At 39.0% G+C, this 16,635-nt stretch overlaps 1 protein-coding gene across 2 annotated transcripts in view; it reads right to left on the bottom strand.

Moving 5' to 3' along the window:
- Positions 1-2,805: 2,805 nt before the first annotated feature.
- The window catches only part of LOC122646892 (ubiquitin receptor RAD23c-like), a 34,520-nt gene continuing 20,690 nt past the window's right edge, over positions 2,806-16,635 (bottom strand). For both annotated transcript variants that reach the window (XM_043840526.1, XM_043840527.1), the window contains exons 4-12: positions 15,080-15,159; positions 14,901-14,984; positions 13,273-13,450; positions 5,639-5,788; positions 5,498-5,563; positions 5,131-5,178; positions 4,924-5,033; positions 4,754-4,832; positions 2,806-3,065 (exon numbers count right to left, since the gene is read on the bottom strand). In XM_043840526.1, the coding sequence (XP_043696461.1) occupies positions 2,949-3,065; positions 4,754-4,832; positions 4,924-5,033; positions 5,131-5,178; positions 5,498-5,563; positions 5,639-5,788; positions 13,273-13,450; positions 14,901-14,984; positions 15,080-15,159 (912 nt within the window). In that variant the 3' untranslated portion in view covers positions 2,806-2,948. The remainder of the gene's footprint in view (positions 3,066-4,753; positions 4,833-4,923; positions 5,034-5,130; positions 5,179-5,497; positions 5,564-5,638; positions 5,789-13,272; positions 13,451-14,900; positions 14,985-15,079; positions 15,160-16,635) is intronic.

Here is a 16,635-nt window from a genome sequence, read left to right as displayed (position 1 = left end):
GTGGAGAGGTGGGTGGGTGGGTGTAGTTAATAAAATCACTGTAGGACTATTAGATTGAAAGCGGTGGATGAGGGGAGGATGGGAGTGGTGCTACCTCTACAGACATTTGTTGGAAATGTGGTCAAAAGTTTCATTTTTTAAGTGGTGATTGCTATTGCATCCATATATAAACTCGTCATGTATCAAATGGATGTAAAAGTTGTATTTTTAAATGGAGATTTGAAAGAGAAAATTTATATTAAACAACTAGAAGGTTGTGTTGATCTTATACAAGAACATAAGGTGAACTAGTGAAGTATTTATATGGCCTGAAGCAAGTACCTAAATAGTGGCACGAGAAGCTTGATACTATTTTGATATCAAATAGTTTTCTTATTAATGATCCGATAGGTGTGTATGGATCCTCAAATATCCATAGGCTTGTTAGTTAAATGGAAATTGGCACACACAATACAGCCACTAAAAACCTCCCCATGTCAAGGTTTGATACAAAGGATATAAGAGAAGTTGTTGTGATTCTAGGAATCAAAATCATCCGAAATCAAAATGAAATTATATAATTTTAGGCTCACTGTGTACACTTAAGAAGTATGGATATTTTGATTTTCCATCTGTGAAGACATCTTCGGTTGTTGGAGACCACTTGCAGAAACCTATGGGTGAACCAAATTTCAAAAAGAGTGTTCACAATCATTGGTTTTGTTTCATATTTAATGAACTACACTAGACCTAATTTGGCATTCAACTTGTTCTCATTCATGCTGCAAACCCAGACACTTTAAGCAATAAGCATTTGGCCTCATGTTGGTACCTTCCTCTTATTTTTCCCCTGGTTGCTTGATGATATTCTTGTTGTTTCACTTCCCCCTCCCCCTCCCCCCTCCCCCCTCCCCCCGTTTTAATGTATCATCCTTTTGTTAGTCGTTCCCTTGGATTTTGATGTATCATCCTTTTATTAGTTGTTTTGCTCTTTTGGTTTGACTCTCTCAGTCTTGTCAATTTGGCTTTTGTGTTGTTCTTTGTTCTTTTCCCTTAATATATTTTTTCAATTCATAAAAAAAATAAATAAATAAATCATTAGCCAACATACTCATAATCCAAGCATAGACCATTAGCATGCATTAATTATTAGATTATATAAGGGGTATTATCACCTATGGTTTATAGTTTACACAATAGTGTAACCTTGTCATTAGCAACTAGTTGTTATTTGTTTAAACTAAATAGTGGAGTGATTTCATGGAAATTGGTTAAACTTGTGGTATAAGTTCCAACATGGATATGTAGACTTGGTGGCTTTAAAGAAACCCGGTACTACAGCCAAATCACTAAAAAATTTGGTGGCTAATATTCTCTTAAGATGGAACCCAGTACCATCGATATTAGTACATTGTGATAAGAAATCCTTGGAATTAATTTTAATGGTGAAAACTAAGTCACCAATTGACTTGTTTAGTACTATCATGTTATTCTCATTCTCATTTTGATTAGATGGTAAAATTGTGCTCACCATAATGAAAAGTGGATGAGTCTTAAATTCTTAATTAGTTATAGCTCATAAAATGTGGGGTTGAATTCACAATGTGCTGACCTAAATAATTGCAACATGTGAGATTGATTCCAACGTGAGTACAACAAGGGTTAATAAGTTTGTGATTGATTAAAGTCTCTACTGCAACTAATCGGTGTTTGAAATCATACATCTAGAAGTAATTGAGAAGTCTAAATCCCATAATTCTATTACTAATTTTTCCTACGGCTCCGTATGATTGGAAGGGGAATTAAAAGGAAATAAAGTGAAATTTTTAAACTTAAATAGAAAACTTTTGTAATCATTTCCCCATGTGACTAAATCACTTGCTCCAAATCATTCCATATTTGGTTATTAAATTTCATTTTATTTTGCATCCAATTCCCTTTGGTTTAAAAAGTAAAATAAAAATTACATGTAAAATATATCATTACTAAAAATGATATGAAATTTAAGTAATTTATACAATCACATGAGATAATTATTACAAAAGTTCCTTTTTAAGGTTTGAAAATTTTCACTTTCCTCCCCTTTAATTCCCATTGCAACCAAACAGAGCCTACAGTAATCTGGTTGGAAGGGAAATAAAACAAAGTGAAATTAAAACTAAAATAAATCTCCTATACTTGCTACGTAGCATGAGTATATAACTGACTCCAAATCATTTCACATTTAATTATTAAATTTCATTAGTTTGCAATCAGATCCCTTGTATTTGAGAACAAAAATAAAAATTGTCCAAAATATAATTACCGAATAAAGTAAAAATTTTAAGTAGATTACACAAATATGATTATATAGTTTCTTTTTAAAACTAAATTCCCTAAACTTCCCTTCCTAATACTTCCAACCAAGACAACTAACATTTTATAACAGATTTTTTTTTTTTTTTTTTTGGTAGAAAACATTTTATAACAGATTAACTGAAAGTTCTCACATGGCTTTTACCTAGAAACATGGAGCAAATAATGTTTGCCTTCCTTTTGGCTCAAGTGCTACATCATATATACTATAATTTTATCAGATTGCCCTCCTATGTAACCACCTCCCACCCTCTGCAACCAGCCAAAAGAAACACCAAACATTCCAACCCCAACCCCAACCCCAACCCCAACCCCCCCCCCCCCCCCACCCCTCCTTTTCCTGAAAAAAACAAAAACACTTGGAAATCCAAAGATTGCAGAACATTAAACAGAAGAGTATGCCATGGAAGATTTGCCGCGAACATTTACAGTTTTACCCAAGTGCGACTACATTATGTATCGTCATACAACTTCACAAAGGAAAACTAACATATGGTTGGAGAGTGAAATGCAGATAAATACTCCACAGTACAAACTTCTGAATGCATAAAAATAAGGCAAAAAACCAAGAAAAGGAAATAAGAAAAATGGACAATTTTTGGTTTTCCATCTAATTACTCTTCAAAATCATGGATGTGATCTAAAAGGTAGTTGGCAGCAAGCTCCTCGTTCTTGTTGCAGGCAAAGAACACCTCCAATACAATGGCTCGGTCAAAGCCCATCGCCTCAAGCTAACAAAAGCATAATGTCAGTGACAGACATGTAGGTTAAAAGTTTTCACAATCAAAACATTAACAGACAGCGGGCAAACATCATCGTTGCTGCTCCTCTCCTCCCCCAACCCCGACCTCCCACCAACAAAAAAAAAGATTTTACATTTCACCAGAACCAAACCCCTTAGTTTCTCAGTTTCAGCAAAAATGCACCTCATTTAAAGGTTGGGCCACCATGGCACTTACTCAACTGGAATCAGTTATCTAGACCAAAAATGGCATTAAGGGCTGGAACAAAATGGCATTTAAGGGCCTGATCACTGTTGCACAGTTGCTTAATTAGAATCAGTTGACTATCTACAACAGGTCCAACCCTCATAACACCATTGATATGGGATAAGCATATCAAATCATCACCTAGGCAACAAGGCAGTTCTTGAACACCTAAGCAACCAGTCACCATATCGTTCAAGGCGCCAGACAGAAAATAGGGGGAAAGGAAAAATGAGGAAATGGGGGAAAACCAAAAGGAGATGGTGGGAACAAGGCGGTTCTTGAACGCATAAGCAACCAATCACCATATCGTTCAAGGCAACAGACAGACAATAGGGGGAAAGGAAAAATGAGGAAATGGGGGAAAATCAAAAGGCGATGGTGGCAAATATGGAGAAAAAGCAGTAGTAGTTGCCACTACTGCTAGAAAGGTTGCAGCGACAAACACTGCCACCATTGTCCACCGCCATCAAGAATTCATACGCATAAAGTCCCCCTGTAAAATTAAACTAGGCATAAATTTCTTGTTTTACTCAAAAACCCCTCTTCATACAACAGGGCTTGTCCGCCTAGATGCCAAGGCAACAAGGAGCCTGGGCTTAGGCTTGCCTTGCTACCATGACACCTACGGATTAAGCAAACGGCTAAAATCAATCATTAGGTGCAGTGTAATCCACCCCAATAGCTGACTTGAGTTAACCAATATTAGTGTTCAAGGATTAGAGAGCCAGCTGAGTTTTTTACAGGTAGGTAGGTCAACAGTACCAACATACTTATTACTAGTGACCTCGAGTCCATATGATGGGTACCTAGTCAATTTCAGACCCAATTCTGAGAGCCAGCTGAGTTTTTACAGGTAGGCAGGTCAACAGTACTAACATACTTATTTAGTAAGCACGCAGCAATTATCAGGGTAGCAGTACTATGGTTCAATTCCGTTATTATTGAAATAACAAAAAATTTCTCGTTTTTAATTTTCCTTCTTTATTTGGTAATACTGCAGTATCTCTGAGCACAAGTCAAAAGCTACCAAATCTTCAAACTAAACCACAAACCTGGTAGTTGTAAATTTATAATCTAAAATGTAGAAAGAACGGTAACCATTCAACCCTTCAATTTAACTCATATGGGCCAAAATTCTACCCATTCAAACCACCAACCTACAAGTGACCAAAGAGTCAGGCTTGTTTCAGTACCCAAACACCTGACAGGTATTGGATATTAGCTGGATACCTAGTAAACTAAAGGCAACCAGGCCCAGACCTGGACCTAGAACAAAGGATAAGGTCATGGCATGGGTTTACTAGGACCTGAACCAGATCAAGCTGGGTATACTAAGACCTGAACCAGATGAAACCAGTTGAAATACCTACTCCATTAGCAATTTCCTAGTGTACAGAACATCATACCAGAAATAGGTCAAGGAAACTTACCCGTTCAATGGCTTCACGCTCCTCGGGTGTGACTGTCACTGCCTGTGGCATCGCTTCTGCCAGTTGCCCTAATAGATTCCTGAAGCCACATATTGACAAATAATATTAGAACCAAATACTTCCATTTATTACTCGAACAATATCCAAATAACGGTAGTAAGACATCTCACCCTTCTGCTCCTTCAACAGGTTCATTAATCAAGTGAAGAAAGTCAGCCTGATGTTCTTGAATGAGCCTCATTAGGTGTGGATTTTGCTTCCCCAGTTCTTGAAGCATGGGCTGTAGACAAAGTATATAACACCATGAGACCGCAAAGAAAGAAATCAGGAAGGAAGACATGCAAGATAAATATAAAGGAGCACAAATAAAAGAGAACCTGCAATATTTGGGGGTTTGCCTGCACCATAGCTCGCAATGCTTGGAACTGCAACAGGTACAAACAATTTCAAATCTCAGATGAAATAATAAGAACAGACGACCCCAGAAACTCACAGCTCATATTCAAGTATGAATATAGGTGCGAGTGTAAGGCTAACTTGATCCTGGACATACACGCATTTAATCATACAATATCTAGCCAAAATATATAGTTGTTGATATTCTCGCAGCTTTAAAATGCTTCCAACATACACCAAGCAGAGATATGCATGGCCCATTCCCCACAGTGAAACCATAGGCATAATGTCTGGACATGGATACGTTTGAGGAATTTTAAGTACCCAAGCAAAATAGAATTTAGGTACCTGTTGGCTGTTGCGTAGAAAGTCCAAGGAACCCGCACCAGCATTAGAACCCACATTTGGAAGGCCCTATTTTGTCAGGAGAACGAAATATATCACCACCCAAAAATTCTTGATACATTAAAATACAAAGAATCTGCCTACCTGAGGAAAGAGGTCAAGTGGGTTTGCATTTGGTCCAGTGGAAGGAGGGGCTGGTCCTGCAGGTTGTGGAGCCTGGGCAGGAGGGATAGTAGCATCACCACTCCCAGGCGGCCGCAGTACAAGGGGAACTTCTGCTTGCTCCGGTATACCCTAATACATTTTCAAAAAAAACCAATAGAAGTTTAAATGTGCAGTTTTATTGAAATAGGTGTGGGAGCAATAGTGAAAGGGAATAATAAAGCACAAACAACACAAAGATGAATAAAATTCCACATAATTACTAACCCCCATGCGGTGAATAGACCAATAAAAAGGAAAAATGTCATTGGGTAAAGCATAAGCAATTTCGTTAGATCCAAAAATAAGATCACAAAGCTTGGAGGTCCCCCACCTAACATCGCAAAATGTAATGACTCCCTGAAATGCTAAAGCAATTTCCTAGAGGATATAGGTAAAGCACACAAACGCATAATATAGTGCTGGTGCACACAGTACAGCATTGGTAATTAGTCACAATACTTGCACAAAAAACATGCTATGTTAAGAAGCGGATGAACACACAAGTTACTGCCAAGAAGGTACAGCAGAAATAGTTAGGGGGCAATTGTAGACACGTGTCAGTATGACTAACCAGCAATTCAATAATTCAAATTCAGAGACCTAATAAATAACAAGTGAATCCACAGTTGCCAACTCATCCATACATAACGGTTAAAAAAATTACAATAAATAGGCAGTATTTTTCTAATAACCGTTTACTAGTGGCTGTTCCTCAGTTGATGCCAGCACAAAGCCCTCTTGCTGGCCCGATTTGGGTTTTCTTTTTATGGGGGCCCATTGCTGCAATCAAGACTGCCCAATTGGACCTAAGAGGCTAAGAAGACTTTATTTTGGAACATGGATCGGTTTTATGAACCTTGGGTTATTTGCTTGGGCCCTAATGATAAGTCCATAAAGTAGGGGTGAGGTCAGAACACAAGGTTAGTGTCTCAAGTGTTTGAATTAAATTAGTTTACTAATAGTAAGTATAGAGTTCTGCATCGAGTCTATTTAATTTATTCAGAGTGTGAGAGTGATTAGGAGTCATTTTAGGAAGCCAAAAGTTAGATATATGTACCTCCCCCCCCCCCCCTTCAAATCAGTTAAGCATGATTTGAGTAAAGAATAGTCACATTTTTTAAGAGTTTTGGAGCTGTTTAGCAGTGCATACGGAATTAGTATTCCAGATTGACTCTCATGCGATCCTGGGGTTCGAAAACCCTATTCGGGTTTGCTCTGGGCCCACGGAGTAATAAATAACTAAATTTAAGGGCTGAGTGGCAATTCTGTATATTCACCGCACATGTAAAAGGCTCTTTTGGAAGAGAAAGGACATATAAGTAAATGAAGAAACAATTGGAATGGCTTATCAATGTCATGGCCCTCCACGATTTATTTATAATAGGTCTGGAGAAAATTCCAGAATACAACAATTACAATAATACCCCAATTAACTAGAATAGGGAAAAACAACTAGAATAGAAAACACCTCATGGGTTGACCATATATCATGGGTCGACCCAAGTTACAATAATATCCATATTCCAACACTCCCCCTCAAGTTGGTGCATAGATATCAGTCATATGCCCAACTTGCACACTAGAGGTTGAAAAACCTTTCCACTTAATCCTTTGGTGAACACATCAGCCAATTGTTCTCCAGATTGAACATAAGGAACACAAACAGTCCCATTATCCAGATTCTCTTTGATAAAATGACGATCAATTTCGATGTGTTTCGTCGTATCATGCTGAATTGGATTATAGGCAATACTTATTGCTGATTTACTGTCACAATAAAGTCCCATAGGCAGAGTAATAGGAATACTCAAATCTTGTAACAAGGTTTTAAGCCACAATAGCTCACAAATGCCAAGAGCCATAGCTCTAAATTCAGCCTCTGCACTGGAACGGGCCACCACAGTTTGCTTCTTGCTGCGCCATGTAACACAATTTCCACCCACAAATGTACAGTAACCTGTGGTGGATTTTCGATCATGAGAACCAGCCCAGTTTGAGTCAGTGTAGGCCTCAATCTAGAGATGATCATGACGAGATAATAAAACTCCTTTACCAGGAGCAGACTTCAAGTATCTCAAAATTCTGAATACGGATTCCAGATGGTTAGACCGAGGATCATGCATAAATTGACTAATACAGCTCACAGCATAGGCAATGTCAGACCTAGTGTGAGATAAATAAATTAGGCGCCCGACTAACCGCTGATATCTCCCCTTGTCCACTGGTTCACCATCAGTGTCTCGAAAACGAGCATTTGCCTCTATGGGAGTATCCACAGGAGAACAGCCTAACATGTCAGTTTCTGAAAGAAGATCTAGAGTATACTTGCGTTGAGATAAGAATAGCCCTTGAGAAGAATGGGCTACTTCAATCCCTAGAAAATAGCGAAGCATGCCTAGATCCTTGATCTCAAATTCCTTGGCCAAATAAGTCTTCAACTTGGAAATTTCAGCAGGGTTATTTCCAGTTACAACTATATCATCAACATATACGATGAGAAGAGTAATAACGCTGCCCGTCTTCTTGATGAACAAGGTGTGATCTGTATTGCTTTTGTTTATAACAAAATGCCACCATTGCCGTCTGAAAGCGACCAAACCATGCATGTGGCGACTGTTTCAGACCATACAAAGCCCGCTTAAGTTTACAAACCTTGCCTTGAGTTGCAGCAGAGGAGAATCCAGGAGAAACATCCATATATACTTCCTCCTCTAATTCACCATGGAGGAAGGCATTTTTTACATCAAGTTGTTGTAGACTCCATCCAAGGTTCACAGCACAAGAAAGAATAACCCTGATAGTGCTCATCTTGGCAACAGGCGCAAAAGTCTCTAAATAATCTACCCTATATGTTTGGGTAAATCCGCGAGCAACCAGCCTTGCTTTAAAACGGTCAACAGTTCCATCAACTTTTTGTTTAATTACAAAGACCCACTTGCAGCCCACAGTCTTCTTTTGTGGTGAAAGAGTAACAAGATCCCATTTACCATTCTTCTTAAGAGCTTGCATTTCTTCGACCATGGCCTCTTTCCACCTAGCATCTGTAAATGCATCCTGCCAAGTCTGTGGTATGGAAACAAAAGATAAAGAGGAAGCGAAAGCATGAAATGAGGGGGACAAAGATTCATACGAAACAACCAGAGAAATTGGATGTTGCGTACAAGATCTTTTCCCCTTCCTAAGAGCAATGGGTAGATCAAGTGATGGATCAGAAATAATAGGAGAGGGATTCAAAGGAGAAGAATTTAAAAGATCAGAAATATTACCAGAGGAAGTCTCATTCGGTCCTGGTTCAGAGGACAACTCTTGGTTCGGTAATACTGCAGTGGTGGGCTGTCGTTGCCCTTTTTTCTTTCGATAATATTGCTGATTAAAGTCTTTCTCTGGCTGAACCAGCTGCCGCTCCCCCTGGACAACATCATCTTCTAAAGGTACATGATAATCATCAATGGGCTCATGGAGAGGAGGAATAGTAATTGGCACATCTTCTAGAGTAGATGTAGACTCCCCCTGAAGAGGTGCCAAAGAGGGAAAGAAAGCCACAACCTCATGAAAAACAACATCCATTGAAACAAAAACACAAGAAGATGGAGGATGGTAACATTTATACCCTTTTTGGGTGGGAGAATAACCAATGAAAATACAGCGGAGACCGCGAGGATCAAATTTACCATGGGCATAGTGGTTTCGAACAAAACAAACACACTCGAAAATCTTTGGAGGAATAATGTAAGAAGAAGACCCCTTTAAAAGATCAAGAGGAGATTTATAGTCAAGGATCCAAGAGGGCATTCTATTAATAAGATAAGCAGCTGTTAGAACAGCCTCGCCCCAAAAAGGAGAAGGAACATGCATTTCAAACATAATGGAGCGAGCTACATCAAGAAGACGTCTGTTTTTGCGTTCAGCCACTCCATTTTTGGGTGGAGTGTCAACGCAACTAGTTTGATGAATGATACCTTGAGTAGCAAGAAATAATTGAAATGCCCCGTCTAAATATTCACGACCATTGTCACTCCGAAGAGTTTGAATGGTGGCTTGAAACTGAGTTTGAACCATGCTATAAAAAACCTTAAAACAAGAAAACACTTCACTTTTGTGCCGCATTAAATAAACCAAGTGGTGCATGTGTGACAATCAATAAATGTGACAAACCACTTAAAACCAAAAATAGAGGATGTGCATGAGGGACCCCAGACATCAGAATGAATCATAGAAAAAGGCTTGGAACATCTTTTATTTGAACTAGAATAAATAGAACGAGTTTGTTTTGCAAAAACACAGGTCTCACATAATAAAGTTTGAGGATTACATTGCTAAAATAAACCAGGAAAATTTTTAGCTAAGGTTCCTAAAGGTGGATGTCCCAATCGACGATGCCAACGATGTAATTCAGATAAATGATGGTCAGCGGAAGTAGCAGTAAGAGCCTGTCCAGACTTGACTGCAGCAGTACTAGAGATAAGATCATCGTCAAGCAAATAAATTCCACCACGTATTTTACCAGCTCCAATCGTTCTCCCTGTCCCCAAGTCCTGAAAGACACAATGGGAAGGATAAAAAATAACTTTACAATTGAGATCAAATGTCAAACTACTAATAGAAAGCAAATTAGAAGTTAATTTAGGGACATGCAAAACAGAGGACAAGGATAAAGGAGAGCAATGGATGGCTCCCTTCCCCGATACAGAGGAAAGAGAACCATCGGCTATTTTGATTATATCTTAGCCTGAAGGAGAATAACGAAAAAATAAATTTGATGTACCAGTCATGTGGTCAGTGGCTCCGGAATCGATTATCCAAGGATGAGATAATGCCAAAGCACAATGACCAGCAAAAGAAATACCTGGTTGGGAGAAAACAAAGTTGGATTCAGAAGAGGGAACCACAGTCGAGGTAGAGGCAGATGCAGATGGAGATGTGAGAGACCCAAAGTTGGTCATCATACGACGAAATACAGCAAGTTCTTCTGCAGAAAGTGTGGTATTAGGGGCTGTTTCAGTAGCTTCAGAAAGGTTGGCATGTGTACCACCACGACCACGGCCTCGACCACAACCACCACCACGACCATCAGATGGCCGACCATGCAATTTCCAACAATAATCCACAGTATGTCGTTCTTTTCCACAATGGGTACATTTAAGAGGTTCCTTCTCAGACGAGGAACGTGTACCAGTATTAGAAGAGCCACCCCCAGAAGTTATTAAAGCTGATCTCTCTGGCTGTGTGGGTCGTAACATAGTGGAACGATGAGTATCCTCCAACTGTATCATAGAGTAGGCTTGCTCCAAATTGGGAAAAGGGGAACGACTCAAAACTTGAGACCGAAGCTGATCATATTCCACATTAAGTCCAGTCAAAAAAGTATATACTCTGAATTTATCCTCCCTTTGCTGGAATTTTGTAATATCGAAAAGACAATCAAGTTGAAAGTTATCATAGTAATCGAGCTCTTGCCATAGACTACGGAGTTCAGAGTAGTATTGTGACAAAGTAAGTTCACCCTGTTCGGTTGCATGGATTTTTCTTTGAATATCATAAACTTGTGCATCATTCCCTACCTGGGAATAGGTATCTTTAGCAGCATTCCAAATTTTGGCGGTTGTATCAAGCAATACAAAGCCACGGGCAATGGATGGAGTCATAGCACTTAGAAGAAAGGACATAACCAGAGAGTTACTTGAACTCCACTTATCTTGTAATGGACATAACCAGAGAGTTACTTGAACTCCACTTATCTTGTAATGGACCAACATCACTTGGCTTAACAGTAGTACCATATATATAGTCCTTATAGCCCCTTGAATCAATGGAGAGAAAGACTGATGTAGACCAGAGTAAATAATTGGTGCCATCGAGCTTCACTGGGTTGGCTGGAAAAGAGGGATAATCATGATGATTCCCTTGTGTAACAGATGGGCCAGTGGGTACAGTAGATACGTCTGAATCAGGCATACTGATGAGACTATCGATAAAAAAATAAGGGAATAAGAGCCCAAAGTACAGAGATGATGTGTCCAAAAAGTTGCAAATATGGTTTCCTACAAAAAATAATTCTCGGCTCTGTTGGAGAAGACCTGATCCTTTGTGGTTTCGATCTTAAAGTGCAGAAAACTGATGGGAAAAATAAGATGAAAGACAATAAGAATCCTAGAATGCCGAGAACTTCAATAACCAAGAACTTCTGAGAAAACAAATTGCAGATCTACAGATCCATCGTGGCTGATGAATATCGTGTCCAAAAAAAATTCTGCAAATCTTCAATCTTCAAAAACTGATCTCAATCTGTATGGAGATCATAAAATAGGGAAGGAAAAAGGAGGTAAGTTCTAGGGCAGGTACTAGATCATTATTTGATCACCTCAAAGTACCGCCCCCATGAGACAGTGGAGACTTGAGGAGAAGAGAGTCTCGGCTGTAGAGTTGGGTTTCGGGTTTTAGGATAACTAGTCTAATCGATCTAGGAGAGATCGATCTTGAAGAGGAGAGATGGAAGAAGGCAAAAATCAAGCTCAAGGAGGGAGATCGATTTTTGGAATTTGGGATTTATTTCTTAGGTATCGATTTTGGCTCTAATACCATGAAGAAACAATTGGAATGGCTTATCAATGTGATAGCCCTCCACGATTTAATTATAATAGGTCTGGAGAAAATTCCAGAATACAACAATTACAATAATACTGGGAATAGAAAATACCCCATGGGTCGACCCATGTTACAATAATACCCATATTCCAACAATAAATAAACTCAAAAGAAAATGACAGATCTAGAATATCAAGGAGAAGGGTGTAAAACAGAAATAGCTTTTAAGACACAGGACATTATGTAGTAACAATAGGTTGGGGGGGGGGGGGTATTCATAATTTCAGGACATGACCCTTCTTCAACCTCACAATGGAAGCAAACTAGCAAAGGATGGAAAACTAGGGATTCTTCAAATGGAGAGCTCTCCACGAAGGGATTCAATCGATATAAAATTTCAGGGAGAGGTTCTGCACTCGTAAACCTCTTGAATGCAAACCACCATCAGATCAAACAGCTAGTTATCAAACCCAGCGGTAGAACTTAAGGATGTCAATCGGTATGGTTGCAGGATACCGGTACGGTTTTGGGTCGGTACACTGCACAAATGGCCCATACCGATACAGTGATACCGTACCAAATACCAATTCAGTACAGGTATCTCATCCCAATACCATAGCAAATCGGTTGGGTATTATTCGGTACAAATTAAAACAGGTATTTCACTAAGGTATCGGTTCAGTATGGTGTATTTTCAGTATTATGGCCCATACGGACTCGGTACATATAAATTCGGTACCGTTCGGCATCGATCATTCGGTATGGAAAAGGTTTCGGTATTCGGTACTTGGTACACATTGATGCCCTTAGTAAAACTTAGGGCCAGATCGTAGTTCCAACTGGTTTGTCACAACAAAAGAGGATTAAGTGGGGTAATCTCTAGAGTTCGAATCGCCTAGAGATGGGCTTCCTTCAATCCAAATCTTAGACTCAATGGACAGCTTGTAAGAATGAGAAGTAGAAGAATCCAACAAGGGGAACAGACTTACAGAATATAAATATTCAACAGCTCTCTCTGGGTTGTTATAAGCTGCACGCAAAGCACGCACAACAGTATCTCTATCCCAACTTCCTCCACCCATATCAAGAATTTGCTGAATAGTTCCCTCAAAGTTGCTGCCGGCAACAAGACTTGATGCTGCTTGACCATAAACATCTGTTTCTGTGCTGCTTAAACAATACATAAAAGATCATAAAAATAACAATGTACGTAACGTGGAATATTTCTTCCTTTCTGATAAGATAGTTTATAAGAAGAAAAACAGAAAGCCCAACGCCCAATGAGATCATACACCACGCTGATCAAAGAGAACAGGACATCATCTCATCAATTCACAAAGTCCAAAATCAGTTACTTGAAAACAAGATCTGAACATGAATCAGGCCATAGGACCGTTGCTGGTTACCACAAGAAGGAACCATTGGTTTCAAATCATCACTCCCCCACCCTTTTCCTAATCATTGCGGGGATATAATCCCAGACCATCTTCTTGGCAAACATGCTCTCATAATGATTAAATTGTTAAATATTTTTCATATTTAATAAAAGGAGAACAGTTTCACAATGCTATCAAAACCAGATGACCCCATGTGGCGTGTTTGTCATGAACTCATTCTGACCATTGGATAGGTAGGACCGCACACCGGCCACATGCAAAATTAAGAGACCTATCTCAACCATATGGCCACAAACATAAGCGTTTTTTTCCCTCGTTATTATCAATGACCTATGAGCTTCATACAGATTTGATATTTGAAAATAATTATCCCCACATGAGGCAAGGTCAGATTGGGCAGAAAATCAACATGTGATGTGGTGACATGGATAACATATGACCATAGAGTTCAGATTCAGGCCAAGTATGAGCTGGCCCAAAGACACCACTCCATTGTCAGGGCATGGAGCCAAAGGTACTCTAGTTCAGGTAGCACCAACTTTCTTGACAATCTAACAGATACTAACTTTATAATCTTTTTGAGAACCTGACTCTAAAGAATTCAGGTCATCCCAATGGATGCTCAAGTGACAAGGCACGGCTGAAGTTGGATGTCAGCAAATTGAGCTTTTATTTGGATTCAATAACTTTTGGATCTATCTGGTTGGAATTAGATTAGTATGTTTCAGTTTTAGTTTCAGAATCAGAGAAGAAAAGGAAAGGGGACAAAAAGAACTTGCTTGGAAGTTTTTTATGTGAACTGCTCACAAATTCATTACATGAAAAATCAAAGTGATGAATTTGAAAATTTCCATCCTATTTTTTGGAGCCAGAGGTGCTATCTATTACATGGTTTACTAATAACCTATATGTGATTGAAGTATGTGGAGTGCTCTGTCACTCTTGATCTGATTTTGCAAATATAGTTTACTAGGAACAGGTTTTACCAAATGCCATAGTTGTTCCAGAACTGTTCTAACAACAGTTTTGGAACGGATTTGCCAAACGGTAAATTACAAGCAAAGAACACTGCTCTAGACCAAGAACACCAAAAAACGTTTCTGGGAAAAAAAAAACACCTGTTCTTGACGAAAAACGTTACCAAACGTAGCCTAAGTCAATATCTTACAAGCAAGATCATTAAAACGATAGCTGAAATGTCAAAGAACAAATATACTCACGAAGCAGCAACTGTGGACACAGGAGCAGCTAAAGGAGTTGGCGCAGCAGCAGCTGCAGGAGTTGGCACAGGAGCAGATGCCGGACTGCACAATGTAGTAGTAACAAATAAAAGAAATACCGTACGTAAAATCACAGACTAAGCATAACTGCTGACAGAAAGAAAGCACATTAAACTCACGTAGCCAAGGTTGGAGTGGGTGCTTGAGGTATTGTTGATGCCAAAGCAGAAGTAGGCGAAGTGGATCCAGTCGAAGGGGCCTGCAAATGGAGGCAGCCTGTTAGGAAGACTCCAACCAGTCGAAACATGAAACATCAAAACTCAAGCTAAGTATTCAATCAAATGGACACATTGACGGAGATAACCAAACCCCCCCCCCCAACACACACACACACACCACCACCACCACCACCAAAAAAGAAAGAAAACTGAAATCAAACTAAATTAACTAGTACAAGTTACAATATGTTTTTTCTTTGTGATGTCAACAAATTTCAACTTCTGCAGTTTCTACATTTGACAGAGTGATTGAACCCCAAGCAAGCTACAATGGTACATCCCCAATCCAACAATATCAAAATGGACCTCCCATCCCCTCCCCCCCAAAACCTAAATTCAAACCATAAATGGAAAAAAAATAGGGGGAAAAAAAACATACACACACAACAGAACCCAAGAAACAGTTACTGGAGGAACGGTGTCTGACTTTCTAAAGTAAATTCATTGGTAAGAAGTTAGTAAAGCTTTTTAAAACAACATACAGCCCCCATTTTGGATGGAATTATTTTCATGAAGGAAACAGGGGATTGGCTTTTTAAACAAAAGAAAGGGTGGTTCAAATCAAATCAGATAATTATCTAAACATTTCCACGAGGTGATTGAGAAACAACAATTCAACTTCTGGGATTTTAAAAAAAAAATAGAAGGTTTAAAACACAGGATGGACTTGGCACATTTTTCTTTTCCTTTCCAAAGAAACCAGCTAATGAACACAGGATGAGATTAACACTGATAACAAGAGACAGGAACAGGATATATATATATATATAGAGAGAGAGAGAGAAAGAGAACAAATGTCAAAATTAGAAAATGATTGCCACCTTGTATCTAAGGAAATCAGCTATCTTGTATCACTAATTGAGCATAGCAAAGCACCAAATATATCAGGATCTCCACCATTCTCACCATGAGAACACTGTCAACTACCAGCACTCATGAATATAGATGCAGTTGCATTAGACATTAATCCTGTATGCATGCCTATGTGTAAATTTAGAAGGCCCCGAAGTTGGCAGTCCCAATAACAGAATTTTTATCCCTAGGCCATCTTTTTATCCTAATCTTGGTATGATAAAGCATGGGTAGTCTTCCCAATCATAAAATTAGGCATACATCCACCGTGCTCAAATTTTGTGGGCAACATCAGTTACTCCACCTTAAGGAAGTCTACACAATCTATATACATTAGGCCCTATGCCCTCTTGAGATAGCAGCAAGTTATTACCCTGATGCAGAAATGAAGAAGAGGATAAGGAACTATTTTTTTTTTTTTAATCTGCAAGTGGTCTAGTTTCAGCTCTCTTCTTTCGGCATATTACTGAGGTTACAGCTGATTGCCATCAAAGACATGTGAAATCAATCCGGCTGACATTATTATGGTTTGAATTCCTGGCAAAAGGTTCCAACTAATGCAAATTATAAGCTCCATCCAGGGAAGATGGGTCCTTATAAGGTTC

Source organism: Telopea speciosissima, chromosome 11, assembly GCF_018873765.1.
Source record: "Telopea speciosissima isolate NSW1024214 ecotype Mountain lineage chromosome 11, Tspe_v1, whole genome shotgun sequence".
Lineage (NCBI taxonomy): Eukaryota > Viridiplantae > Streptophyta > Magnoliopsida > Proteales > Proteaceae > Telopea > Telopea speciosissima.
Note: the sequence above shows the minus strand (reverse complement) of the source record. Positions and strands in the feature narration are given on the sequence as shown.